This window comes from Corvus moneduloides, chromosome 17 (genome assembly GCF_009650955.1).
Source record: "Corvus moneduloides isolate bCorMon1 chromosome 17, bCorMon1.pri, whole genome shotgun sequence".
Classification (NCBI taxonomy): domain Eukaryota; kingdom Metazoa; phylum Chordata; class Aves; order Passeriformes; family Corvidae; genus Corvus; species Corvus moneduloides.
The window spans coordinates 3,241,046-3,268,343 of record NC_045492.1 but is presented as its reverse complement, the minus strand read 5'-3'; the positions used below and the strand labels follow the sequence as shown (position 1 = coordinate 3,268,343).

At 51.9% G+C, this 27,298-nt stretch overlaps 2 protein-coding genes across 4 annotated transcripts in view; both read left to right on the top strand.

Annotated features, from left to right (window-relative positions):
• The window catches only part of SOGA1 (suppressor of glucose, autophagy associated 1), a 29,599-nt gene extending 21,302 nt beyond the window's left edge, over nucleotides 1–8,297 (top strand). For both annotated transcript variants that reach the window (XM_032126687.1, XM_032126686.1), the window contains exons 14-16: nucleotides 102–1,548; nucleotides 1,644–1,785; nucleotides 2,764–8,297. In XM_032126687.1, coding sequence (XP_031982578.1) covers nucleotides 102–1,548; nucleotides 1,644–1,785; nucleotides 2,764–2,792 — 1,618 coding nt within the window. In that variant the 3' untranslated portion in view covers nucleotides 2,793–8,297. The remainder of the gene's footprint in view (nucleotides 1–101; nucleotides 1,549–1,643; nucleotides 1,786–2,763) is intronic.
• A 13,359-nt stretch (nucleotides 8,298–21,656) lies between these two features.
• ACSS2 (acyl-CoA synthetase short chain family member 2) overlaps nucleotides 21,657–27,298 on the top strand; it is a 32,492-nt gene continuing 26,850 nt past the window's right edge. Inside the window, exons 1-2 of one of the 2 annotated variants that reach the window (XM_032126734.1) lie at nucleotides 21,657–21,822; nucleotides 22,066–22,261. In XM_032126734.1, the coding sequence (XP_031982625.1) occupies nucleotides 21,699–21,822; nucleotides 22,066–22,261 (320 nt within the window). In that variant the 5' untranslated portion in view covers nucleotides 21,657–21,698. The remainder of the gene's footprint in view (nucleotides 21,823–22,065; nucleotides 22,262–27,298) is intronic. The other variant, XM_032126735.1, reaches the window with a different exon arrangement.

Here is a 27,298-nt window from a genome sequence, read left to right as displayed (position 1 = left end):
GGTGCCCAGGAAGGTCTCATTGGGTGGGAGCAGGGTGCTTCAGCTGTCCCCCAACCCCCTGCCCTACCCCCTTTTGATCCCCATCCTCTCTCCTCCCACAGGACCAAGTCTGTTTCCTCCATGTCAGAGTTTGAAAGCTTGCTTGACTGTTCTCCCTACCTCCCTGGAAAGACCGTGCCAGGGCTGGGTGACCATGCCCGGGGCAAAAAGGCATCCTCGACCACCCAGCTGCTGCCCAACGGGATCCGGGACAGCACCAGCCTTCCTCCCTCAAACTGTACATATGTGAATATCGAGCAACCTGCCCCTGACAGCCTGGCCAAGGAAAAGCTGGGCATCTCCTCCTGGGACTACTCGCGGGCAAGCAGCCTCTCCGGGCACGACCCAGCTCAGAAACAAATCCAGAGGAGCTACACGGCACCCGACAAGACGGGGATCCGCATCTACTACAGCCCGCCAGTGGTGCGGCGGCTGGAGGCGCCTCTGGTGCACAACAAGGAGGGCAAGATCATGATCGAGCCCGGATTTTTGTTCACCATGGCCAAGCCGAAGGAGCCGGAGGAGTCGGCCAGCGCCGAGGGCACCTACAGCCAGTGGCTGTGCAACTTCTCCAAGCAGCAGCGGGAGCTGCTGGACGGCGGCGCGGGGGAGAGCGCGGTGCCGCCGGTGCCGCACTTCCCCCCGTCGCTGCACGAGCTGGAGATCTCCGGCAACATGAGCGACGACATGAAGGAGATCACCAACTGCGTGCGCCAGGCCATCCGCTCCAGCTCACTGGAGAGGAAGGTGAAAAGCACCTCCAGCCAGACGGTGGGGCTGGCCCATGTGGGCACACAGACCATCCAGACGGTGAGCGTGGGCCTCCAGACTGACCTGCCCCGCGGTGCCGGCGTGCATGGCAAGAGCTGGTCGCCACGCAGCTCCTCCCTCGTGTCCGTGCGCAGCAAGCAGATCTCCTCTTCCCTGGATAAGGTCCACTCCAGGATCGAGCGGCCGTGCTGCTCCCCAAAATACGGCTCTCCAAAGCTCCAGAGGAGGTCTTCCTCCAAGCTGGACACCTCCAAGGACAGGAGCCTGTGGAACTTGCACCAGAGCAAGCAGAACGGCTCTGCCTGGGCCCGCTCCACCACCACCCGCGACAGCCCCGTCCTCAGCAACATCAACGATGGCCTGTCCAGCCTGTTCAGCGTGGTGGAGCACGCGGGCAGCACTGAGTCCATCTGGAAGCCGGGCTGCCCTGAGAGCAGCCGGGCCAAGCCCGAAGCACCCAAGTACGGCCTCGTGCAGGAGTTCTTCAGGAACGTCTGTGGGCGGGCGCAGAGCCCCACTGCCCCCCAGGAGAAGAAGGAGGCCACTGGGGAGGAGAGCAAGAGAGCCGAGCACCCCAGCCCCACCACCCACCACCCAGCTGAAAACATCTCTCGCATCTTGAACAAGAAGGTCCTCAAGCAGGGCACCTGCGAGGACCCCAAGCCCTTGTCCCCCAGCCAGGGCAGTAAGGACGCAGCCCTGCGGGACCCCGACCTCATCTCGGCCATAGCCAGCGAGGTAACGAGGCACGGAGCCCCCCGGGGTGTCCTGCCGTGGCGGGGGACAGGATGCCTGACCCCTCTAACCCCGCTGTGCCCTGTCTATCTTTGCAGGACACGGCGTGTGACTGCAGCTCCCAGTCCCTCACCTCCTGCTTTGCCCGGCCATCCCGCTCCGCGGTCCGCCACTCCCCCTCCAAGTGCAAACTGCACCCCGCGGACCCCCCCAGGGCGGAGGAGAAGCCGGGGGCCTCGAGTGAGTGAGGACGGGGGGCCGGGGGACGCAGCGTGCCTGCCATCCACTGTCCTGCCGGAAGAGCACCCGCGCTGAGCCCGCGGGGGCCCCTCTCGGAGGCGGCGCGGGCGCATCTGTCTCCTAAACGTCCCCTCGGCCCCGGGGACGCTTACGAAGCAGATGTGGAGCCGGAGGCTGCCGGTAGCCCCGGGGTGCGCGGGGACACCCTGCCAGGGTGGCTGCATCACCTCCCGCCTGCGCGGAGACCCGCTGCCGGCACTGGGGGGGACCTGGCCGGTGCCACCGCGCTGGGAATGTCAGCTGAGACCCCGCTATGCCGAGGGCTCGAGGGCGCTGAGAGAGGGAGAGCAGCCGCGGGAGGCTGCTCGTGTCGACAGGGAGGGCTGGGGCGAGGCACAGCAGGGCCGCTGTAGGGAAGCACTGGATGAGGGATGATGCCGCGCCAGCCCCGCGGATGGAGGGTGCTGGCTCCAGCGCTGCCCGCCCTGCCCGGGCTCCGGCGCATCCTGCCAGCATCCCGCCGGCCCCGATTGCGGCGCGGTTGCATCAGCCGCGGGGCCGCGTGTGCCTCCCCGGCAGGAAGGAGGAGGGAGGCTCCCTGTGGTCACCCACGCTGGGCTGGCTGCAGGCCCTCCCTGGCCACCCTTCCGCGCTGGGGATGCTGCTGAGGCCCTTTGCTGCTGGGAAGGGTCCGGGTGGTCCCTGGGCTCCTCCAGCTGCAGAGCTGGGATTGCTGGGTGCACAGCATGGGGAGAGGTGGCCTGTGCCTCTGTGTGTGTGTGTGCACATCCCCTGCTCCCAAGGGGCCATGGTGCCCCTTCCTTGCACCCACCTCCCTGCTTGGGGCCACTTGTAGTTATTTCTCCTCCAAGTGCTGAATATACGTATTTCTCTTTTTTTTTTTTTTTTCCTTTCTTTTGTGTTTTCTTTTTTTTTTTTTTTTAACCTCCACTTCTGGCTCTGCCCAACTCCGGACAGCCTGCAATGTAAAACCAAGTGCATTTTAAAAATACCGAAATGAGCTACATTGGAGAGGCACCAATTGGATTAAGAGATTGTGGGTTGGGAGGCTGCAGCACGGCCCTCGGTCTGTGTTGCGCATTCCCTCCATCACCACCAGAAAAAGCCTTACCCAGAGAGGGAGGGGGCAGCAGCCAACAGCCCCCATGGCACTGCAGAGCTCCTGGGGCTGGGGGACTGTGACCCAGCCCCACACAGAGCAGCTTTGGTGCCTCTGTGCAGCTCCAGGAGAGAACAGAGATTTCTGAGGCAGCTGCCTGACCTATTTTCGAGCTGCCTGCCAGGGGCCAGGCGGGGATTCACCCAGATGGAGCTGCTTGCAGGTGCCTGGGGCTCCACACATTGCTTTGGGGCTGTGTGCCTTGTTCTGGGGGCTCTACACGTTGTTCCAAGGGCTCTGCATTGCTCCAGGGGCTCCATAAACTGCTCCAAGGGCTCTGCATTGCTCCAGGGGCTCCATAAACTGCTCCAAGGGCTCTGCATTGCTCTGGGGCTCTGTACAGTGCACCAGGGACTCCATACACTGTTCCAAGGGCTCTGTGCCTTGCTCCAGGAGCTCTGTACAGCACTCCAAGGGCTCTGTGCATTGCTCTGGAGCTCTGTACACTGCTTCCAGGGCCTCTGCACATTGTCATCTTGCAGTTTCTCTTAAGAACTGCTGGTGCTGCTGAGGCTGCTGCCCTCTCCCGTCCAGCCGTTTGCTGCCCACAGCAGCTGCTGCATCTCTGCCACGTCGCAGCCTCCGTCAGCATCTCCGCGACGGCCACTCACTGCCTGTGTCTCCGGACACACCAGCATCAGCCAGGGCCCAGCAGGCCCAGCACCGATGGCCTTTTGCTCCTGCGGCGCCTGGCTGGCCCCTGGGGGACCCTTGTCACCCAGGTGGGGGACACTCAGGGCAGGTGCTGCCCACCCTCACCAGCAGCCGAGGCCGGGCTGTGTCTCTGCCTGCCACAGAGGAGTCAGGTCCAGCACTGCCACGGGCAATCTCCTGCTGTACATAGATCCTTTCGGGGTGGTTTTTAGCATTTTCATGGATAATCGGGGTTTTGGTTTGGTTTGGTTTTTTTAAAAGACTCTCTAGTTTTTGGAATGTGGTTTCTCATTTTTACAACTGCCTTTTAATTATTTGTAATATTGGTCAGTTCTGTCTTACTCTGTAAATAGCGGTGCTGGGCATTTCCCAGGGGGGCTGAGCTGAGGCCGGCAAGGAATTTGTGGGGAAAATTTGCTTACGGTGTGGAGATGGCTGATTCTACTCCAGCCCCTCCGTGGATTCTGCCCCTGTCCTTCCCACCACCAGTGCCCAGCCTGGGGTGAAACCCGAGGTGTTTTGGGCAAAGCCACGCTTGTCCCTGCCCTGTCCTCCTGCTTCCTCTCACCAGCCCATGCTAAGGTCGCATGAAGGGCACATTCTGCCCTGATGACAGGCTCTCTGCCCACCCCATCCTGCACCCCTGTGTCATGCCTGCTTGTTGTGTGATGAATAAAGGCCCTGCAACCCCTCACCCCCACCCTTGGTGCTGCCTTCCCATGCTGTGGTGGGGAGACCGTGCTGTCTGTCCTGTCTGAGGCGGTGCTGCTGCGAAGGGAGGTGTGGGGCAATCCTGTCTCTCTGTCCCTGCCGTCCTGCCTGCTGCCCAGCCCACACATGGTGTCCCATCCTCTCCTCAGCCACCTGTCTGTCCCTGACACTGCCCCCATGTGCTGACCCCAACTGTGCCACACCACCAGGGCTTCTTGTCAGCTCCCGTGGGTCCTCACTGCCAGCACTGTCACCCCACACCAGGCTCCCCTCGGCTTTGCACTGTGCTTGTGATGCTGGTGTTTCTCATGGCTCCCCTGTCCCATCCCAGCCTGCCCAGCAGCTCACCCCAGCCTGCACACACACCCACATACATACCCCTTCCTCTGCTGCCCATGGCTTCCTGCCCTTGTGCCCCTTGGTTGGACTTGATGATCTCAAAGATCTTTTCCAACCTTAATGATTCTGTGATTCTCTGATCACCTGCTGGTCCCAGCCTCCCCTCACTCCATTAAACTCTCCCACACTGAGGTCCTCCATCACCCACCAAAACCCACCCCTCCTTCTTTTGCTCCTCCATCATCCTTCATGTCCCATCCCTTTCATCTCTGCTCTTTGATCCCTCATGTTCCATCCCTCTTTATTGTGCTCTTTCATCACCCACCTAACCCAACCCAGCCCTCTTTCCTCCTTCCTGTGCTACTCCATCCCATTCCTCTTTCCCATGTTCCATCACCCACCACATCCCATCCCTCCTGTGCATCTTTTATGTCCCAACCCTTCTTCCACTGCCCCCCCATTGTCCACCCATCCCTCCTTCCTTGCTGTCATCCACTGTGTTCCATCCCTCCCTGCCACCCTCCTCCATCACCCACCAGGTCCCATCCTTCATTTCTATGCTCTTCCATCAGCCACCATGTCCTGTCCCTCCTTCCTGTCCTGTATCCTCCATCGTGTTCTATCCTTTCTTGTGCTCTGCTGTCACTCACCACCTCCAATCCCTCCCTGTTCTCCCCCACTCCCTTCAGATCCCATCCCTCCTTCCAGAGTGTGCTGTCCTCAACTGTGTCCCATCCCTCCCTGCCATGCTGTTCTCCTCCATTACCCACCATGTTCCCTCCCACCCTCTTGTGCTCCTGCATCCTATGCTGCATCCTATTCCTCCTCGTTCTGCTCCATCACCCACCACCTCCCATCCCTTCTTCCTGTGCTCCTCCACTGCCCTCCATATCCCACCCTCCAGTCTTCCTGCAACACTTTCATCCCATCCCTCTCACCTGCTCCTCCTTCATTCACCACATCTTGTTCTTTATCTTCATTCACCCCCCCTTCTTCTCACATCTTCTCTTCCTTCTTCACCTTCACCCTGTCCCATCCATCCGTGACTTGCTTTGTCTCCAGCTTTTTCTTTCATGTTCATGTCAACATCTCACCATGTCTTCTTCAGCTCCCACCACCACTGTCCTCTACATCTTACATCAGCTTATCCCTGCTTATCCTCCATTAGCTCCCATCTTCACCCCAACATGTTTCAACCTCCTCCACTCCTCATCTTCTCCACATCTTTCTTCATCCTCTTCTCTCTTCCTATCTCCTCTCTCAACCTCCTTCACTTCCCCATCCCAAAATCCACCCTCACCTCCCACCAATTCACCATCCTTTCAACTGCCAATGTCACCCCAATTTACCTTCTCCACCTCCACATTTCCAATCCCCTTTGTCCATTTCCCATCTCCTCATCCATCCTCCTTCATTGCCCTCCAGTCTGTCTTCTACTATCCCCCTAAGTGTCTCTCTGTCCCTGCTGTCATCCTTGTCCATCTCCTGCTGTCTCCTCGTCCCTCTTCTCCATCTCCCCTCCATCCTTTTCCTCCACCACCTGCCATCTAACCTCTTCTTGTTTTCCTCTTCCATTTTGTCCTCATCCTCCACTTCCCACTGTCCTCCATTTGTCCTCTTGCCCCACACCAAACACTATTTGCCTGTCCTTCCTCACCCTCCACTTTCTACCATCTGCCCAGTCTCCTCATCCTATGCAACCTCTCTTTTCATTGTCCTTTCCACCATCTTCCATCTCATACTTCTTCCTCCACCTCAATCCTTCCTGTGACCCTTCACTTCCCAGTGTTCCCCATACTTTTTCCTGTAGTTTCAGCTCTTGCCCTGCCCCTCTCATACTCAACCTCTGGCTATCTCACCATCCTCTGTCATTTGTTTCCCACAGTTTCCCTGTTTCTCCTCATGCTCCTCCACTTCTCTCCACCTTCATATCCCTCCTTGTCCTCTAATGTCCCACATACCTCACAGATTTCCCTCTCCAGCCATCCTTCCTTGCCTCACAGCTCCCTCTCTAACTGTCCTTACATTCTCCTTCATCTCCCACCTCTGTCCTGACTTCCAATCTTCTCCCAGCCTGACCTCTCCCCTTCATCCCCTCCTCCTTCCTCCCTGAACTCTTGTACTCCCAGCACATCTGACTCCAGTTGCAATTTTCTGCTTCTCTTCCTGCTTCTCCTGCCGTATATCCCATCCCTTACTGACCCAGAAAAGCCACTACCAGCCACCCCCAAAGCAAGCAGGAAGGGCCCTTCCTGACATCAGGAAACACTTCTCCTTAGGGCTGGTGCAGCTGGAACTGGTCATGGGGGAAAGGGGATGATCTCTGCCCTTGGAAGGTTTCAGTAACTCAGCCAGATAAAGTCACCAGTGTCCTGATCTAACATTAGCAATAACTAACATGGAACGTGGAGCTCAACTAGATTCTCCTGGGATCACTTCAAGCAGTGAAGGATTTCCAAGAGGGGTGAGAAGGGCCAGGAATGGCTTTGGATGCATTGCTTGGGACGCTGCAGGACGTGAACTATCCCTGCCACTTGCCACTGTTCCATGGTGCTCAAGCAGACCCACCACACACTGCTCCAGCAGGACCATGCCGTGCTCCACAAGGACCATCCCACCCTGCTCCAGCAGGACCACCCCAGCAGGACCATTCCATGCTGCTCCAGCAGGACCACCCTAATGCTGCTCCAGCAGGACCATCCCATGCTGATTGAGCAGGACCATCCCACCGTGCTTGATCAGCAGCACCCCAAATTGCTTGAGCAGGACCTCTCCAGGTTGCTTGAGCACGATCATCCAATGTAGCTGGAGCAGAACCTTCCCATGTTGCCCAAGCAGGACCACCCCATGTCGCTCGAGCAGGACTACCCCAGGCTGTTCAAGCAGGACTATTCCCAGGCTGCTTGAGTACCATGGGCCAGGCCAAAGTGGCTTTCTGAAAAAGCTGCCAGCTCCTAGGCCAGTCAGTGATCCCTGAGATGTCACCTCAGACCCAAGAGCCAGGGACCCTTCATCACCTTTGTTTTCCTCCCCTCAGGCTGGGCCCTGCAGGGCCATGGCCATCCCCTTCCAACAGCCTTATGGCTGCATTAGGGCACAAGGCTGCTGGCACTGCTGCCCAGGGGAGGAGAGGTCTCCTCTCCGTCCCAAGGGAGCTCCAGACCCTGAGGGACCTGCATGCAGGGCCTTTCCACAGCATCCCATATCACTCACGCACAAGGACCAGCCAGCCTCGCTTCACCACAGACTCTGCCTTGCCATGTTGGACACTCCCAGCCATCCCATGGAGGGGACAATGCCCTTTCCTAGGGGATGTGCCAGAGGGACTGTCCCACTGCAATGCAGGGACAGGGCACCCAGTGTCTTTATGGGGTGGGGGTGACATTTGTAAAGCATTCCTGCCCACATGCCTTCCTGGCTGGTAAATCTGGGGGAGGGTGGAGGGAATTTGCTACCTGTGTTAGGAACTAGCTGAACTTACGTGTCTCCCCAAGCTGGATTTCTTATTCCAAATGTTCAAACTGTTGTATATTGTACTGGGATTTTTACATTGAATTATTGTAGAAAGCAAAAATTTAAACCAAGTCTGTTAAAAAATAAACATTAAAAGTCTCTATGAAAAAATAAATGCGAGCTTGTCTCCAAGTCCTCTCCTTACAGATGTGCCAGAGCAGGGATGTGGCTCCAGCGGTGGCTTTCCAGAGTGAAACCACACCACCCTCTGGTGTCAGCACCGACCTCAGCTCCGCGCTGGCCCTGCTCCAGCCGTGTCCCTTTGCTCCCAGCTCTGCCTGGCTGCCAGCGCATCCTTGCACCGCCCCAAATCCTGCTCAGTCAAAGCAGATCCCACCCTGCTCTCAGCACACGGACATCCCCGCACGGTGTGGGGCAGGACGTGGCCAAGCCAGAAGGAAGCAAAGCAGGAACGCAGCAGAGCTGCTTTGCTGGGTGCTGGCATCACCCTCACAGCCCCACCGGGCGCTGGTGCTACTTCCCAAGCTGCCGGAGTGTGGGATGTGCTCCTGTGTTCACACAGCCTCGCCCTGGGCATGACCGAGCCTGACCCAGAGCTCCAGCTAGCCCTTCCTGCTCAATAAAACGGGGACAAAAGAAGGCAGCCACGTTTATGGGTGTGAAAGGACATGCTCTGAAGCCTGGGGACAGCTCACACAGGGAAGCTGTTTATTAAACCCCAATCTCCTCTCCGTGCTGCTGATGAAAGCACCGCCTCTCCCGAGCCCTGTTTCCCTTCCTCTGCAGCCCAGGCTTCCAACGAATCTCTTACCGACCTGGCCCCCTCTCCCAGAATGAAAATAGCACCAGCTGGCAGAGCCCAAGTAAACAAATGAGCCACTGTGAGAGGAGAGAGCATCTTTATAAGTTAATTGGCGCCATCTAAGAGTCAGACAGACATTTCCCGTGGATAGATCGCTGAAGAAGCTCAGGCAAACAGCACTAACGTGTCTCCTGGGTTTGATTTATAAGCCTGATTGCATTACTAGCTCATCTCCATATAGAATGATTATGAATATATTGTCTGTACTCTGCAGAGGGCTAAATTACCAGGCTCTGATATTCATCAGCTACTCCTTGAAGCTTAAAACCGCCTCAAATTCAGAGCTCTCTCTCCCAGTGACAGCAGCGGTAGAAAGCAAACAGCTCAAGCTTGATCCTTGTTTTCAGCACAACCTGGCCTGCTTTAACACCCCGATTAATCGGGCGGCTGGAGGGAGGGAGCACCTTGAACCAAAGGGCTGTGGAGCAGGGAAGTGCCGGAACCCAGAGCCAAGTGTATTGGTATTGAGCAGTTACATTTACAAACAAAGGAGCTGATAACTCCCAGCAGGACTGAAGGGCTCTTATCACGGTGCTGATTAAAATTTCCTCTGCAGCCAGCGACGAGGGGGAGTGTCCTCAGTGGAGAGACAGTGCAAGCCGGTGTTTAACCCTGTTGCTGCTGAGTGCTGATTCATTCAGCACAAGTGAAGGGCTGCCCAGCCTGCCCATGTGCTGAAAATTAGCCCAGAAAGCCCCAGCAGGAAGATCAACAGCCTGGTCACATCCTCTCACTCCATCTCCTGCGCCTCCCACTCCATCTCACCCCTGCTTTGCAGGTCCCAGGAGGTTTTGCTGGTGTCACTTGTGATTCCTTCCAGATCCTTTGCTCTTTTGTTCTGCCCCTCAATTCTCTGTCCTTGCCTGTGGTTAAAGAAAACTTTCTCTTTCCGCTATGGGATATTCTGATAAAGGCTCTCACTGCCTCTGGCATGGCCTTGCAAGGCATAAACTTGTTTGTGCTGCGGTATGTTCACCAAGAGTAAGGTCCATGATAAGAAGATGCCTTCTCTGATTAGCATCACCGACAGCTGTATCACCAAGCTGCTGGATCTGCCTCACTGGGCCCTGGTCCAGGCTGCCCTGCCCAGGAGACACTCGAGGAGGAGTGGACGGGCAGTGGGAGAGGAGGTGGCTTGCTGTCCTCCTCCAGACAAGCCCATGAGCCTCAGCCATCACACTGGTGCCTCGGTGTGGCTCAGACACCTCTGTGCCTTCCTGAGTTCCTTCCCCCACTGCTGTGGGTTGCATCCTTCCTGCCTGACACTCTCAGTGATTTGCACCAACAGGGATGTGATTCCCACACATTTATTGGCAATAAGGCCAGTCAGAAGACAATGCCCTGTGACCCCACTTGGAGCCCCCAGGCAAGTCACCTGCTCACTGGAGCAGGGCTTTGCCCAAATTAGCACAAGTTTCCCATGTGAGGCTGCCTCCTGCTCACCCCACCAGGATCAGAAGGTCTGAGGTGTACAAACCAGTTCACACTTTCCAGTTTCTTTCCCCCACCCCCAGCATCTCCAGGACTGAGATCTTTCATGTCAGGGAAGATGCAGTGAAGGGTCCCACCACGGCTGCTGAGCTGCTGTGGGCGCTGCACTAGAGAGGCTGTTTCCTGAGTATCCCAAATTTCCTGAGTATCCCTGATGCCTTTTCCTGGTCTTAAAATCAAGAGTCATACATGGTTAGAAGGGAAAAAGGGATTTTACCTTGGTATTTGCTTTAAGGATCCTTAGGTGCACACGTCCAGGTCATATGCATCGAGATGCACCCTGCCCAATATGCCCCAAAAGGTCTGGTATAACATTATAGGTTTTACCAATTAGCAGATCTATCAAAGATTCCCCCATGAGAGGTTCAAGTGAGCCCCCCTTCCCAAGGAGCCTTCCCCTGGATGGTTCTATCTTGGTTTACAGAATGTGTTCTGGAGGGGACCTTGGGGTCTGGGGCACACTGATCCCCAGCTACGAAGCTTCTAAAATGTTTAGTCTCTTAGCTTGACAAACAAGTCCAAGAATGTAGGGAAAAAGCACTGAGAATACAGAAGTTGTAAAAAGGTATAACAGGGGTATAAAAGAAAAGGCAAAAAAATCTTCATGGCATCATCCCAAGCAGAGTCTGAGCAAGACACCACATATCCTGGCCAGTATCTTTTTTTGACCCTCTGAGTCTCTTCAAGAGACCTTGATATAAATCAACATATATACTTTAAGTACTTTTATTCCTTTACAGGAAGAGGGAAATAAAGGGCCTATAAAGCAGCTGATTTTCCAGGGCTGCCTGGTGAGTTAGGAGAGCTGGGAACCAAGCTCGGAGCAAACCCTGCAGCATCCAGCCCCACCACACACCAGCTCCCAGGGCAGGAGCCCAGCTGGATGCAAACTTCTCTGGGGTGGAGGAGCCAGAGCAGCAAAGCATGGTCACACAGCAAGAGCCCTTTCCTAGATCCTGTAAAATCACCAAGGGAAGTCTGGACATACCAACAAAGTGTTCAAGGCCAGGTCGGACAGGGCTTGGAACAACCTGGCTTAGTGGAAGGTGTCCCTGCCCATGGCAGGGGGTTGGAATGAGACGAGCTTAAAGTTCCCTTCCAACCCAAAGCATCCCATGATTCAGTGTTTTTGCAGCTGTGAGACACTGAAATGAAAATGTGAGGAGGGCTTTTTGTGCTGTGGGGGTCAGACTGATGGTACCACCTCTGTGGTTCACAATCCTGTACACAGCTGCTTTGACAGTCACTGGAAGAGGAGAGAGCTTGGGAAAACAATAGGAGGCTATTTGGAATTTTCTGCTTTGCAGGTGCTTTCTGAGAGGAGATGCACCCTCTCCCCATCAGGCAGCTTCCTGGGCCACAGCTGCGGACAGCTGCAGCACAACAACTGAATTCCCTGGCTGCAGCAGCCCAAGCTGGACAACGCTGGATGAAGGACAGCTGTGGGCTGGTGGGACGTGGTGCTGCCCCAGCCTTGTGGCTCAGAATGTCCTGCACACTCAGGCAACAGTTGCTGGACAGAAATCATGCTGTCACTGAGGCTGGTGGGGAATTTCAGCTGAACAAATCACCAAAAGCAAAAAGGCCAATGAGAAGGGAAGCAGAGGGTGCCTCCCAGATCTGCAAACCACCTCTTCACTGGCTCTGGGACACTGTCCTGTGACAAGGAGAGAGACAAAGCCCTTTTGCAGCAGTGGGGTGAATGACAGCCCCCTTCCTGGCTCTTAGGGGGACAGAGGATTTGTTAGAAAGCTGCTGGTAAATGCCAAATCCCTGGGACACAGGCTGCTAGAGCTGAAGGTCGGCAACTCATAACAGAAAATTTTCAGCTTGAGGTGGAGTCTGAAGGACATCAGAACTGCTGGGTTTGTCCCACTTCTCAGGAGAGGATCAGTGTGGTTTCCAGTTGGGCTTGTTAAATGATGTGCCAAGTGTACCCAGACACTCATGGGGCTGTGCCCAAACCATCGATCCAAGGGGAGTGCTGGAGTGCAATTCCTATAGCTCCTGAGGAGCTTCAAAAATAGGCCTGTCAGAGACCCCAGGCTGCAGAGACAAATTGACTTTTCCTTAAAACCCCCCACTTTTTGTAATAGGGAACTTGGAGGTAATGATACTGCTGGCTGGTGAGGGGAAGCGTTTTGCAGGATTTGGCTGTATCCTTACTGGTCTACCTACAAAGAAAGCCTGGGCTCAGAAACTGGTGATCCCAGGCTGAAAGTCCAATGAGGAATGTGCTAAAACTGGGCATCTGGATGGATTGGACTTGTGCTGGAGATTTCACCTTCATCCATGTGATAATGATCGAGACCCTGCACACTGCTCTTCCTGTGATTTTTTTTTTTCCCCCTGTAACTAACAATGAAATAGCTTTCCAGGACAGGGATTTTATACCACATGGCTGAGGAAGCTTTGTTACACGGGCTACAGTGTGGTGTGGGGGTGGCTGACAGATTTGGGGTGTAAATCCTGCTGAGCTCATGTTGGAGGTGTGTAGAGAGTATCTCTGGAGTGATACTGTCCATAGGACACAGTCCATGGAGGGAGATATCACCTGAACTACTCCTGGGTTTCACCTCAGAGTAAACCAGCTGTGTCCTCCTAAATGGGGTCACAGAAGAATCTTTACCCTGAAGCAGTGTGGGCAGGCAGCAAACTGACACCTGAGCAGGGAGCTGCAGCACAGGTACACCCTTCAAAACTAGGGAGCATCCTTAATGGAAATGACATTGCTTGGAGTGGCAGACGATGCTCACCAGTCCACAGGTTCGTGTCTCCTCCTGTCTACAGAAGGGCAACACTCCCAGGGAGTGCACAAAACCATGGAAAACCCAAGGATACCAGAGCAGGCTGTACCTGCTCACTGACAGTGTGCCACCTTGGCCCTGGCCCAAACCAGCACAAAATTCCCAGGGCAGGTGGCTCCCTGGGTGTTGCTGCCTGTTTTGAGCTTCCCCTCCCCCCTCCCAAAGACATGTGCTCCGAGCTCCTTTGTTCCAAGCGCGGGCAAAGCCAAATGTAACTCAGACTCTTCAGCAGTGTCTGATTGGCCGCTCACCCCGGGTCCGCCCCCAGTCCTCCCCTTTCCCCTTCTCCTAATAAAAGATGGTCGAGGGGAGGCAAACGCCCTCTCTCAGCTCAGCTACTTTCCTGTGAACATCTCTGGTCGTCTGTCTCATTTGAAGGCTTCTAACTGCAGGGAATTGAGCGAGCAGGGAGCTATATTTCTCCCTCTTTGCTTCTGCTGATGGTATTTGCTCTGCAGCTGATTCAGGTACCGATTTTAGAGCTACTAAAGTGCTAGATTGCCCGTGCTACCTCTCAAGGCTGCTCGAGGCTTTCTAAGGCATTGAAATACAAGCGCTAGCCGGTATAAAGCTGAAAAGATACCTTCCGCATTTGGCCCCCAACGTGCTATCTCTGAACTCCGGTTCTGAGAGATTTTCAGGGTGTCCCGGCAGCTGTGTCTGCTGGAGTTAGCTCTGCACGTCCTGCTGTGCCAGCTCTGTGTGGCGAGGTGTTACTTTTTGTGTAACATCGAACCCAGAGCCTCAGCCTGTACCCTCCCCCCACGCCACGTGGCGAGGGAACGGCTGGAAAGCAGAAGACCCTTCTCGCGTTTTTTTTTCTCCGGACCTGCTTTCCTGTGATAAATCCAGAATTCTGGTGAGTATCTCCCTGCTGATTTAGGGGCTCCTGTCTTAAGCTGGTGCCGGTGCAAACTTTCTCTTTTTTTTCCTCCTTTTTGGCGAGTTGGGGTTGAGGTTTGGTGGTGCATTTATAATGGGATCTGAAGTTTCTGCACACCATAGAGAAATATACCACCAAGTTCAAAGTTACCTTTCTTTAACTGGGCATAAATACCCTAAAAATCTAGTTCAATCTTTTGTACAATGGCTTTTTCAGTACTTTCCTAATCTGACCTCCGAAGACATAAGATCTGCTGAATTTTGGGATAAGGTGGGGAGAAAACTCTCCTCTCTGAGGCGTGCAGGAGATGAAACAGTTTCAAAATTCTTTCCTCTCCAGTTACTAAGTTATACTTTGCCGGAGAAAAAGGCAGTATATGAAAAGCCACTGCAAAACCCCCCTGCTAATTCCCTTATACCCTCTTCCAACCCCTGTGTCCCGGACCCCTCTTCCCCTACGCTGGAAAACACAGCTAGAGCAGACTGCTTCTCAGCACAGGAGAGCTATCGTCCTCCTGGCTCATCCGTGTTTCCTCAGCACCCTGCCTTGGATGGGAATCCGGAGCCCATCCCAGGACCTTCCCAACCCCTTTTCTCCACTCCCTTTTCCCCAGTTTCTAGCCCTCATGTTTCAAGCGCACGAAGAAACCCCTTCTCCCCTGACCTCTTTGTTCCCAGGGACGGCCATTGCCACGTGCTCGCAGGCCAAGAAAAAACCCCTCCCCCCAACCGCGTTTCTCCCAGTTTGTTTGTCTCCAGTAATGGCGGACGCAATGTTCCTTCCTCTCCAAACTACACCTCCCACAATCCCTTTCTCCCCATCCCACAAATCCCTTCTTGTCCCCGTCCCCTCCCACTCCTGTGTCACAACCTGACCCCGCCCCCACAGTGTCGTGTTTCACCCCTCCCTCTGTTCCCGCCCACGGCTCAAGTGCCGCCCCTGCCTCCCACAACCCCGCCCCCGACCCCTCCCCTTCTCCGGCCGTGTCCCCGCCTCCACTCCCCGCCCCTGCCCCTCCACTCCCCGCCCCTGCTTCCCATTGTCCCGCCCCAGGTTCCCACAATCCTGTGACCGCCCCTCTGAATCCGGGAACCCATGGCTACCAGGAAGTAACTCCAACTGCTTCTACTACACTCTCTTGTACTAGCAATGGAGCTAACCCTGACTGGAAACCCCTTTCTTATTCTGATATTAAGGATTTGTGCAAGGCAATTAAGGAGTTTGGAATGCATAGTAATTATTTTAAGAGCCTTTTAAGTGCTACTTTTGCAACTCACTTACTTGTACCTCATGATTTACTTACATTAATGCAAACTCTTCTCACACCTGGTGATTTTATGGTGTGGAAAAAGCAATGGAAAATAATTTTATCTGATTTATTAAAAATTTTGTGGCAAACTCCAGATAATTACCTGGATTTTGAAAACAATTATATCACATTAGACCTTTTATCTGGTGACAATAATATGGCAAATCCTCAAAAACAAGCAATGCTTATCCCTCGTCCAGTTCTTATTGAAATCACACGTGCTGCTGAAAAGGCCTTAACATTATTACCATCTCAAACTCCTAATTCTCATTATACCACCATCAAGCAATCGCCAAATGAAAATATTATTCAGTTTTATAACCGTTTGTACGAAGCTGTCTTTTCCCAGGTCCCTAATCCTGACCTCCAACAAGCGCTCCTACTCGAACTTCTCCAAGTTAATACAAATGATGCTTGCAAACAAGTCATTCTCACTCTCCCGCTGTATCCTCCTCCTACTGTTGAATCCATCCTCGAAGTCTGTACGAAGAAGGCGCAGCTGAACACAGCTGCTCCCTTTTTGAAAAAAGTGGGGATGGTTGGGGAGGTTGTGGAGAATGTTACAGGTACAGGAGAAACTCAATCGCGCGGTAACTTTGTATGCTATCGTTGTCAGAAAAAGGGACATGTAGCTCGCAATTGCAGAGCAATTATAACTGCTGATAAAAACTCTCCAAAGACTGTTTCCCCAGGTCAACAGCAGGGAAACTAGCGACTCAACGCGTCCTAACAGCTCCGCGTTCAGACATAAATAGGGCTGCAGACAAAGCAACTTGGACTTCTGGACTCAGGTTTAAGGTAACCTGTGATAAAGCACACCATTTCAACAACAACAAACAGACTGTAATACCCATTTCATTCCAGAATGTGGACCACATGCCAGAATTTACATACCTTTTTGTTATTGGGGACACTCGGGAAACACCTGCTGGGATAGAGGTTACACCCACACTGATGAAAGTGGATCAGAACGGGTGTTCTAACCTAATGGTACAATGTATATATCCGCCGTACTTTATGCCTAAAGGTCAAGTCATTGCACAGGCCTTTCCACTGCCCAAATACCTGCCCACAGATGGTCATATCCCAGCCATCTGTTGGACTGAGGTTTTGGGAAACGACAAACCTGTAATAGAATGTAAGCTCCGTTACAAATCACATAAAATCAGTATAATGGGAATGATAGACACAGGTGCTGATGTGTCTGTCATTCCATTTGATAAGTGGCCTACGCAATGGGAATTGCAATCTCAGGGCATCATACAAGGGATTGGAGGTACCCAAATTGCAAAGCAGTCCAAACACACCATCCAAATTGAAGGTCCTGAAGGACAAATAGCGACACTTCGTCCGTATGTCCTAGACACCAAATTCACCCTGTGGGGAAGGGATGCCATGTCTCAGTGGGGAACAAAAATTGATATCACGCCTAGGCATCAAAATTTTCCCTTGCAGGCCACTGAAGCAGAGTGCCATCCACATAAATTAACTTGGAAAACAGATGAACCCGTGTGGGTTAACCAGTGGTCGTTAAAAAAAGAAAACTTAGAGGCACTCAAAACATTAGTGGCTGAACAATTGGCTAAAGGAAATATAGTTCCAACTAACAGCCCATGGAACACACCCGTGTTTGTAATACAAAAACCGGGAAAGAACAAATATAGGCTACTCCAAGATCTTAGAGAAGTTAATAAGGTTATTGAAGACATGGGACCCCTTCAACCAGGTATGCCATCACCTTCAGTGCTCCCACAACATTGGCATTTAGCTGTTCTTGACATTAAAGATTGCTTCTTTCATATTCCACTCCACCCTGCAGATGCCCCCCGATTTGCATTTTCTGTACCATCTCTTAATCGCGAAACTCCCATGGAACGTTATCATTGGCTTGTGCTTCCCCAAGGTATGAAAAATTCCCCAACTCTGTGCCAAGAGTATATTGCTAAAATTCTATCTCCCATCCGTGCCAAGGCAGAGAAAGCCATCATCCTGCATTACATGGATGATGTGCTGGTGTGTGCTCCCAATAATCAGTATCTCGAGCAGACACTTAACATGGTGGTTGAGGCCCTAGAGGCCAAGGGCTTTGAATTACAACCTGAAAAAATGCAGAGAACAAGCCCTTGGAAATACCTCGGACTCAAAATCACAGAAACCTCTATCACCCCAACACCTGTCACCATTAATAATAACCCAAAAACATTAGAGGAAGTGCAACAGATCTGTGGGACACTGAAGTATTTAAGGTCCTGGTTAGGACTCACCACAGAGGATGTAGCTCCTATTGCAAACCTAGTAAAAGGGGAAGGCGGTCCAGCATCCCCTAGATCCCTGACAGAAGAGGCAAGGCAGTCTCTCAAAAAGATACAAGAGCTCATTTCCACCAGACAAGCGCACAGGTATCAGCCCTCCCTACCCTTTAAGCTTGTCATTCTAGGGAAGGTACCACGCTTTCATGGCCTCATATTTCAGTGGGACAAAGAGCAGAAGGAACCCCTCATCATAATTGAATGGGTATTCCTTCCACTGCAACCTCCTAAAACCATCACACAGCCACAAGAACTAATGGCAAAAATTATCATGAAGGGTAGAGCAAGGCTCCGCACCCTGGCAGGATGTGACTTTGCATGCATCTATTTACCTGTAACAACTGACGCATTAGATCACCTACTCCAAAATAATATAAATTTACAATTTGCATTAGATAGTTACTCAGGCCAAATCTCAAATCATTACCCAAAACATGACATGTTTAATCTCCCATTCTCTTTCATCCCTCGAGAGATTCAAAGTAGAAAACCCCTCGATGCGATTACTGTTTTTACTGATGCCTCAGGAAAAAGTAAAAAGTCCGTGGTCACATGGAAAAATCCAAAGACGCAAAAGTGGGAATCTGACATCGAGGTAATCCAGGGATCACCACAAGTAGCTGAATTAGCAGCTGTCGTTAGAGCATTTGAGAGGTTCAAAGAACCCTTTAATTTGGTCACAGACTCAGCATATGTAGCTGGAGTAACTGTTAGAGCTGAGCATGCTCTCCTAAAAGAAATCTCAAACAAGAAAATTTATGATTTACTCTCAAAATTAATTTATCTGGTTTCCCACAGAGAGCATCCCTATTTTGTCATGCATGTGAGGTCACATACAAACCTGCCAGGATTTATTGCGGAAGGTAATCGTAGAGCTGATGCTCTGGCTATGCCAGCAGAAATAGTTCTATCAGCCGACTTACCAAAGCTCCCCCAAGTTTTTGAACAAGCAAAATTGAGCCATGCCATGTACCATCAAAATATTCCTGCTCTTATCCGCATGTTCCATCTGTCGCGGACACAAGCAAAAGCAATAGTGGCAACATGTCCCAACTGCCAGAAGCTACAGCTTCCATCACTGGGCATGGGGGTCAATCCCAGAGGCATTAATAGCGGTGAAGTGTGGCAAATGGACGTCACACATTTCCCTGAATTTGGGAGATTAAAATACGCTCATGTTTCTATTGATACCTTCTCTGGTGCTATGTATGCCTCTGCACATGCAGGTGAAAAGGCTAAGGATGTTGAAAAACATCTTGTCCAAGCTTTTGCTGTGCTTGGTATACCTGAGGAGATAAAAACTGATAATGGACCTGCCTACACCTCCCAGGAGTTTAAAAACTTTCGTCAGCAGTGGGGATTTCGACATGTTACAGGTATTCCTCACTCCCCAACTGGACAAGGCATTGTTGAACGTGCCCATCAAACCCTCAAGCGAATGCTGCTACAACAATCAGGGACCACCAAACTCAACTCACCTGTCCTCAGACTCAGCAAAGCACTGTTTACCATAAACCTCCTGAATGGCACCTTTGAGGATCCAAACCCTCCCATCTATCGTCATTTCCAGAACACCAGGAGACAGAAACTGCAGGAAAATCCAGAAGTCCTGATCCGGGACCCAGAGACTCAAAAAATCCAAGGACCGTACAAACTTGTAACTTGGGGACGTGGGTATGCCAGTGTATCTACCCCTCAAGGACTGAGATGGATCCCAGGCAAGTGGGTAAAACCTTATGTCACTTCCTCAAAAGTTAAGGAGGTTAAAACTGCCTCCTGGAAGAGACGCCGTAAAAAGAATCCTGATTTTGCACCTTCATGTAAACCCCCTACTGCAGATCTTTATGTTAATCCCTTAAGTTAAGTTGCACTGTTTTGCACTCAGGTTTTTGCACTGTATTTTGTAAACCTTTGTCCTGATACTCCATACCATAGATGTCCTGACTAAACCCCTGAGTTTTGACTGGGGAACTAGTTTAAAGGCATCCTAGGTACTGTCGAGTTGTAGGGACGATAGATTACAATTATATTTTGCACTGTTTTGTTACTGTTCTATGCACTTTTAAGTTACTAAGAGTTACAACCCAGCTTTAAAGAAAAAAAAATAGGGAATTGTTGCTGCCTGTTTTGAGCTTCCCCTCCCCCCTCCCAAAGACATGTGCTCATAGCTCCTTTGTTCCAAGCGCGGGCAAAGCCAAATGTAACTCAGACTCTTCAGCAGTGTCTGATTGGCCGCTCACCCCGGGTCCGCCCCCAGTCCTCCCCTTTCCCCTTCTCCTAATAAAAGATGGTCGAGGGGAGGCAAACGCCCTCTCTCAGCTCAGCTACTTTCCTGTAAACATCTCTGGTCGTCTGTCTCATTTGAAGGCTTCTAACTGCAGGGAATTGAGCGAGCAGGGAGCTATATTTCTCCCTCTTTGCTTCTGCTGATGGTATTTGCTCTGCAGCTGATTCAGGTACCGATTTTAGAGCTACTAAAGTGCTAGATTGCCCGTGCTACCTCTCAAGGCTGCTCGAGGCTTTCTAAGGCATTGAAATACAAGCGCTAGCCGGTATAAAGCTGAAAAGATACCTTCCGCACCTGGGCACAGCAGTGCTTTGCTCCAAAGGGTGATATTCCCCAGTGGAGAAAAGGAATTTGAGGTTTTGGCAGCCTGCCTAAGAAATATCTTCTTGGCAGGCAATGTCATAGGGGCAGGCAATGCTGTAGGGGCAGGTGGGCTTAATGTCAAGGATTGAGAGTCTGCTGCAGGAGGTACAACCACAGGCAACTCCTGCTCTGAGACCAGACTCTTGGAATCACGTTGGTCCTTGGGAGACCCCAGCTCCAGCCTCCTGCTCCAATGGGCATGGTTACTCAGGGGCTTATCTTGTTGAATTTTGTCTAAAGACTGTGACCCTGCTCCTACTCTGGGCTCCCGTTCCAGCATTTGACTGCCTTCTTGGTGAAAAAAAAGTGAAAAAAAAAGAAAAAGAAAAAGCCTAATTTCTCACTACCTCAAAAGATCTGTACAATGTTCTTGCAGGAGAAAGGTGCTCCGTGAACTGCCACAGCTTGCTGTGCTCACACAGCTCAGTGGAGGGGAAGTGGAGGGTCATGGATCCAAATGAAAGTTGTTTTCTCCAGGGGGACAAGGCATGGAGTGTTGGTCATGTCTGCTGGCTTGTATTTGGGCTGGATCTCATGGATAGCGCTCTGGGCTGCTCCCCTCGCCTGGCAAAGTGGCAGGGACTGGCACGAAGGGGACACAGCTCCTGCTGACGAGGGAGAGGTGGCTGACAGGGCAGCACAGTTAAATGGGGACACTGCTGGCATGGGGGGATAGGGCTGATGGTGGGGGGACAGGGGGCCGTGGGCTGACAGGGGACAGTGGGACATGGCTGTCAGGGGGACACCGCTGACAGAGACAGCACTGACAGCGGGACATGGCTGTCGGGGGGACACCGCTGACAGGGGACACTGCTGACAGGGTGGGGACTCACCCCTGATGGCGGGGACGTGGCCGGCAGGGGGACACCACTGACAGAAGGGCCGTGACTGGTAGTGGAACACCACTGGTGGGGGACAAACGGCTGACGGGGGGGACACGGCGGGTAGGGTACATGGCTGCAGGGTGACTTGGCTGATAGGGGGACACCACTGACACAGAGGACACCGCTGACAGAAAGGACACGGCAAACAAGGGGACAGCAGTGACACAGGGGACACCAGAGATACAGGGACACCAGCAGCACGCTGCCCCCGCCGCCGGGGCACACGGCCGCTCTGGAACATGGCCGCCGCCCCGCTCCGCCGTGAGGGCGGGCCGTGCCCGCCGTGCCCGCCCCCGGCTCGGCGCGGCGGCGGAGCGGGGCTGGGCGGCCCCCGCCCGCGCATAGCCCCGGCGTCTCGCCATGGTGCTGCCGGGGGAGCAGGCCCGGCTCTACCGGCCGCGGCCCGAGCTGCTGCCCGCGGCCCATGTCCCCTCGCTGCCCCACTACCAGCGCCTCTACCAGCGCTCCGTGGAGGAGCCGCACGGTGAGCGGGGCCGCGCGGGGCCGGCGCGGCGGGGCGGCGGCTGCCCGGGCCCTCCGGGGGCTGCCCGCGGGGCTGTGGGGAGCCCTCCGCGAACCCCCGCGTGGGAGGTGCGCAGGGGGTGCCCCTCGTGTCGCCACGAATGTTACGTGCCTCATCCCCGTTTCCCTCATCCCCGCTTTCCTTTCCTTGCTTTCCCCATCCCTGTTTCCCGCTCACGGGCTCCGGCGCCCGTTGCCTTTGCAGAATTTTGGGGGGACATCGCTAAAGAGTTCTACTGGAAGCGTCAGCACACGGGCCCCTTCCTGAAGTACAACTTCGACGTGACCAAGGGGAAGATCTTCATCGAGTGGATGAAAGGAGCGACCACCAACATCTGCTACAATCTCCTGGACAGAAATGTCAATGAGAAGAAGCTTGGGGACAAAGTTGCTTTTTACTGGTAAGTTTCTGTTTTTATTGTGGTGGAGAAGATGTGTAAATAGCACCCTAAAGTATACAAACAGTGTCGATTTCTACTGAGGTGAATGAAAACATAAAACCTGAGAGGGGCTAATCTTTAGATAGGTTCAGCACGTGTTTGCTTGCAGTGTCCTTGGGAAGAGCTGTGCCGGGAAGCTTCTCTGCCCTTCCCGAGAAGCTTCTCTGCCCTTCCTGGGATGCACCGAAGTGCCCGGCATAGCAGCGGGGAGCGCCTGACTCGCAGCTCTGCCTCTGCAGTTGTACCTGCTGAGAGCTCAGAGCAGTCAGACAGGAGCGAGGCAGGTGCCACAACTCCCTGGTGAACGAGGTGGATGTGGGTAGAGGCACGAGATGAGGAACAGCCAACATCCGACAGCTAGAAGCTAATAAACCCCATTATCTCCCGTGTTTATGTTTTGTGGGTCTGGCAAGTTTCCACTCCTGTGGCAGAAAGGTTCTAATACCTGAGCTTATGTGTGGATTTCTTGCACTTGAATGTGTGGTGCTTTCAGAAAGACTGGCTTCTCTACCTTTGGGAAGAAAAGTTGCTTGCAACCCTATCTGAAGTATGTTTCTGGGTTTTTTTTACCAGAGTAGTTACTAGTGTTAAAATCCATGTGAAATTTAATTTTCATATTGAGACAAAGTAGGTTTCACTGGTGATGTCCAAGCTCCAGAAGTAATGCTCTCCTGCTGAACTAGCTCAGCTGGCACCACAGCTGTGTCCTCAGACAGAGCTGTGCCTGGCTCTCCCATGCATTTTGCTGTTTCCCTTGAACTGGTATTTTGTTGCCTGGGTATGTGGCAGGGCAGAAGCACAATTAAATGTACCCCATAGTAGGGATGCAATAACTCATTGGGATATGGTGACTCCCTTCAGCAGAGCAGATGGAGAAATCCTAACATCATTGCAATAAAAATATCAGATACTCTAAGTGATTTATTGTGCAGCTAAAGGTCCCCCTGAGTCACCTGGTGTAAAGTTGACGGGGAGCCACTCCGCTGCTGAAAGGAACATGGTTATACCAGTGTGTCTGTGGCTGTAAAATTGGGTTCATAGAGTTTCTACAGTTTCTGTCCATAGCCCTTCTGCTTCAGTGAAAGAATTACACACACTGCCTAGCAGATAATCATATTGATAAGGCACAGGTGAGATGCTGGAAAGTGTTTACTTCCCTGCTAGTTAAATAGATTCTCTAGCTCACTCTGATGTAAAATGACTGCAGTTTCTGAATGAAAACTCCTTTGTAAACTCATGCAGGTAAAGGTGTGCCAGCAAACAAAGTCATTTGGCAGCCAGTGCTGGTCCTGTGCTGGGGTTTGTTGAGGGACTGAGTTCTTCATGTTCATAAATCTTTGTGTGACAGCAAGGCAGCAGCCTACAGTTTTAATTTGGGCTTGGTGAACATTTTTCTTGTTGGTTATTCTGGCAGCCTTTGTGGGGGGATTTGTGATGCTGAGCAAAGCTTGGAGTGGATATGAAAATGGTGGGTGGCTGTCAGTCATGGTGTTCACAGTGCAAAAAAATAAAGTCTCTCTTCCTCCTTAGCAGAGAGTTTCCCCTGACTGTTTTGGGGTAAACTCTCCTAGTGTGGCTCTGTCACAGGTGACCAGGCACTGTAGTGTGGAGCTGTCAGCTGGGAATGCCGGTGGGAGTGAGGGAAGAGGTGCGACGTGTGGCACTGGCCTGCAAACCTGTGGCACTGAGGACTTGAGAAAGCGGAGCTGAGGGTTGCAACTCATAAAATTCCTCCTCTCTGGGCAGGTGGTTTTCTTCAAAACAAAACAATAATTAATTGCTGTCATCTTGTCCTCTCAAGTTTTGTGTTTAACACTCTGGAATGAGCCTGGCTCCCTAAAACTTGTTGAGACTTGTCACACTGTATAAAAGGTCAAAAAAGAAATTAAAGCCTCTGAAAGCTGAAGAGGTTTTTTTTTTTATTTTTGAACACCTGAGCCACTTGATTGCTTCTAAGAAAGTCTTAGCCTGCTAGATGGCAAAGGTGCTGAACTTAAAACAAGATTTTGTTGACTGCCCAGCTCTGAGAGCTCTGAAAAGGTACAGGACCATGGTCTTTGCTTTCAGAGAGGAGGAAGTTAGGGAAAAGTTGAATAATGTTTGGAGGCATTGCTGAGTGTCTCTGAGAAGCGATGTGTCCTGACAAAACTCAGAACTGCTGGCTGTGGCTGTCTCCAGTCTTGCATGGATGGGAGGGAGTGAGCAGCTCATCGGGCCAAGCTGCTCTAAAGGTTCCTGCACCACCAGCAGCCCAGGACTGCCCAAATTGGCTCCACTCAGAGGGTCTAATCCCAAGCCACATGGAATTGCGTTTTCAGCACAAAGGGCAGCACATGGGATTGCCTAATGTTGCAGAACTTGTACATAGGTGATGTTTGCTGTCATGGTGTCGTCTTCATGGTGCTGTTAGGACTGTGTAGTTCAAAATGGCCATCCTGAGCTGGTAGGAAACACGGATTTTTCCCTGTTGCCTGTTTCACTAGGGTATCTCGGGCTGCTTGCAAACGTTACAAATATTTCTGGTTTTGTTGCTTCTGATTCCTCTTTCTCTGCTTGGTATTGTTGATGTGGCCTAAAAAAAGGAACAGAAGCTCCAGGAAATGCTTCTGATAAAGTGCTGCTCTCAAAAGTGAAATCTCTTTCATAATGGTGTGCAAAGGCTGAGGTCAGTAACAGCAGTTGCTGTGCAGGTGGGTACCTCTGGTGACTCTTGTGGGCCTTGCAGGGGAAAGGGACCGGACCAGCTACTGGGATGATAAGGGGACTTGCAGCAGTGCTGGGGACTTTGTGTTGGGTGGTTAATTAGGGCAGGAGCACAGTATTCCTTCACCCTGCTGTAGACATGCCTAAGTCACTTGGACAGCCCTTAGTTCTGTGCTGAAGCGTCTGTTAATAATCTCATATAAACTTCAGCCTGGGCAGCTTGTGGAGGTGAAATATAACCAGGTGGGAATGAAAAAAAACCAACACCTGTTGCAAAACTCTCTAATTAGACCCCAGGGTATGAAAATACTTGGGTGAGGCCTGTTCTGTGTGTAACCTGTGCCTCTGTTTCTCAAACCAGTTACCCCAGCTGCAGTGCTGGTAGTGCCTGGTGGGACCAGGGACAGGAGGAAAAGCTTTGTTTTTAGAGTCCCTGTAGCTAAGGAGGTGGGGCTTAGCTGGGTGCTTCTGGCTTCTGCCATCTCTGGGAGAGTGTATTCATTTTCTGCTTTTTTATATTGGCATATGACATTACACATCTAGAAGGGAGCAATAAAGAGAGTAAAGGCTGCCAGAGCTTACTGGAGCTTTGTTTAACAAAATAATAAGTGCCTCTTCTGGGCCTGGAACAAACAGGACATGCAAATATAAAATTAGGAGGTGTGGTTTGTTTGGTTTGGGTTTCTTTATATGATTTGACTTTAAAATGTAATCATGGATTTAGGGCCTTGTAGCCTTGAGGTTTCTTCCAATAAAACCTTCTGTAAGAAAAAACCGAACAACTATAAGAGCATGTTTAAAATAAATAAAAGAAACAAACCAACCACCCCACACATCTGTCATGTGCACAGATGCTGTGGCAGAGGATGCTGGCTGTTAGCATCCAGCCTTTCCAAGTGCTTAATTGGAGCTGGCTTCTACATGGTGCAGTTGGCTCTGCTGCTTCCACTGGCTTCAGGATTGTGGCTTCCTGTGTCAAGCTGACCCTTCAATTCTTTTGTAACTTCCTGGATGACTTGCTACCCTTCCAGTGATGCAGTCTCTTTCAAGGCTCTTCTGGTGATGAAAGTACACGACTAAATCACAGTTTGTTTAAAGAACAAAATTCACAACTGGGAAGGTTGCTTTTACTGATCCACACTTGCGGGCATGTGCATGGTTTAGTTCATGCCCACAGCACTACCCAGGCTCAGCACAGCTCTTTTCCTGATGGGGATTCTCTATGGGAAAAGGGGTGGCCCCACACAGCCCTTTCTGGGGTGCCTCCTCAGCATTCCATGTCATCTCCCTGTTGTGTGTGTTAAGGAATAGATTGTTTTGGCAGATAATAATTATTTTGGAAGCACGGCTGAACAATACAATGCTCTGCTTCTGGAGATCAGGCACATTATGTGCACCTAAAATAGGTAATAAATTACCTTGAATGTATGAGTATTTTACGAAGCTGTAAATCTTCATAAATCTTCAAGGCAATGATAGTTGTAGATTCTATCATGGAAAGTGTAGCTCTTTTCTGGTGGCCTTTGTGAAATCTGCCAGTGTGGGAGGGGATGACAAAACTGGGTGCTTCAGACAGCATTTCTCATCCCTCCAAACGGGAACATCCCTGTGTTGTGGGGCCCTCCCTGACTGAGCTGCGTGGGTAGTGCAGGAGTGGCAGTAGAGGGAGCATCAACAGAAACATGGTATTAAAACAGGGAGTAGTGTAGTAGCTCAGACATGTCCAAGTCATGTGCTTTCCTGGCTTCTTTGAAATGTTTCCTCTCCCAGTTCTAGGCAGTCACCAAGCAGTGTGGTTAGTGCTGTGCTGGTTAGTGTTTGGACACTCGTATGTAAGTATAGGCTGGGACAGGAGGGACTCACAGCTTCTCCTCAGGTGTAGCTCCCTTCTCCATAAGTGAATGGAGTCTCCAACTTTGGTTGTGGGCTGTTTGAAGCAAGGTCATGATGGGTTTAAAATTAAATTCATGTAAGTGCTCTGGTTGTCTTGTTGTGGGTTTGGTTGGGGATGAGATAAGAAGGTGATGCTGCCCCAAGGCAGCATGGTGATTCCAGCTTAAGGGTTTGAGGTTCTCCGTTTGGCCTGAGGGGCTGGAAAAAACAGGGATCATGATCTAAAACTTGTTACCAAGGGCTCTATATGTGCGTGCTGAGACCTATTTTCTCCTGTCATGTCTTGAGGTTCTTCTGACCCAAGTGTTTCTGTTGGACTCATGTGCTGCATCCTCCATCCTGTTCATTACTACTGAAATCTCCAAGGTAGTTCCCAGGTGAGCAGTTGTGCCAAAGGGATGA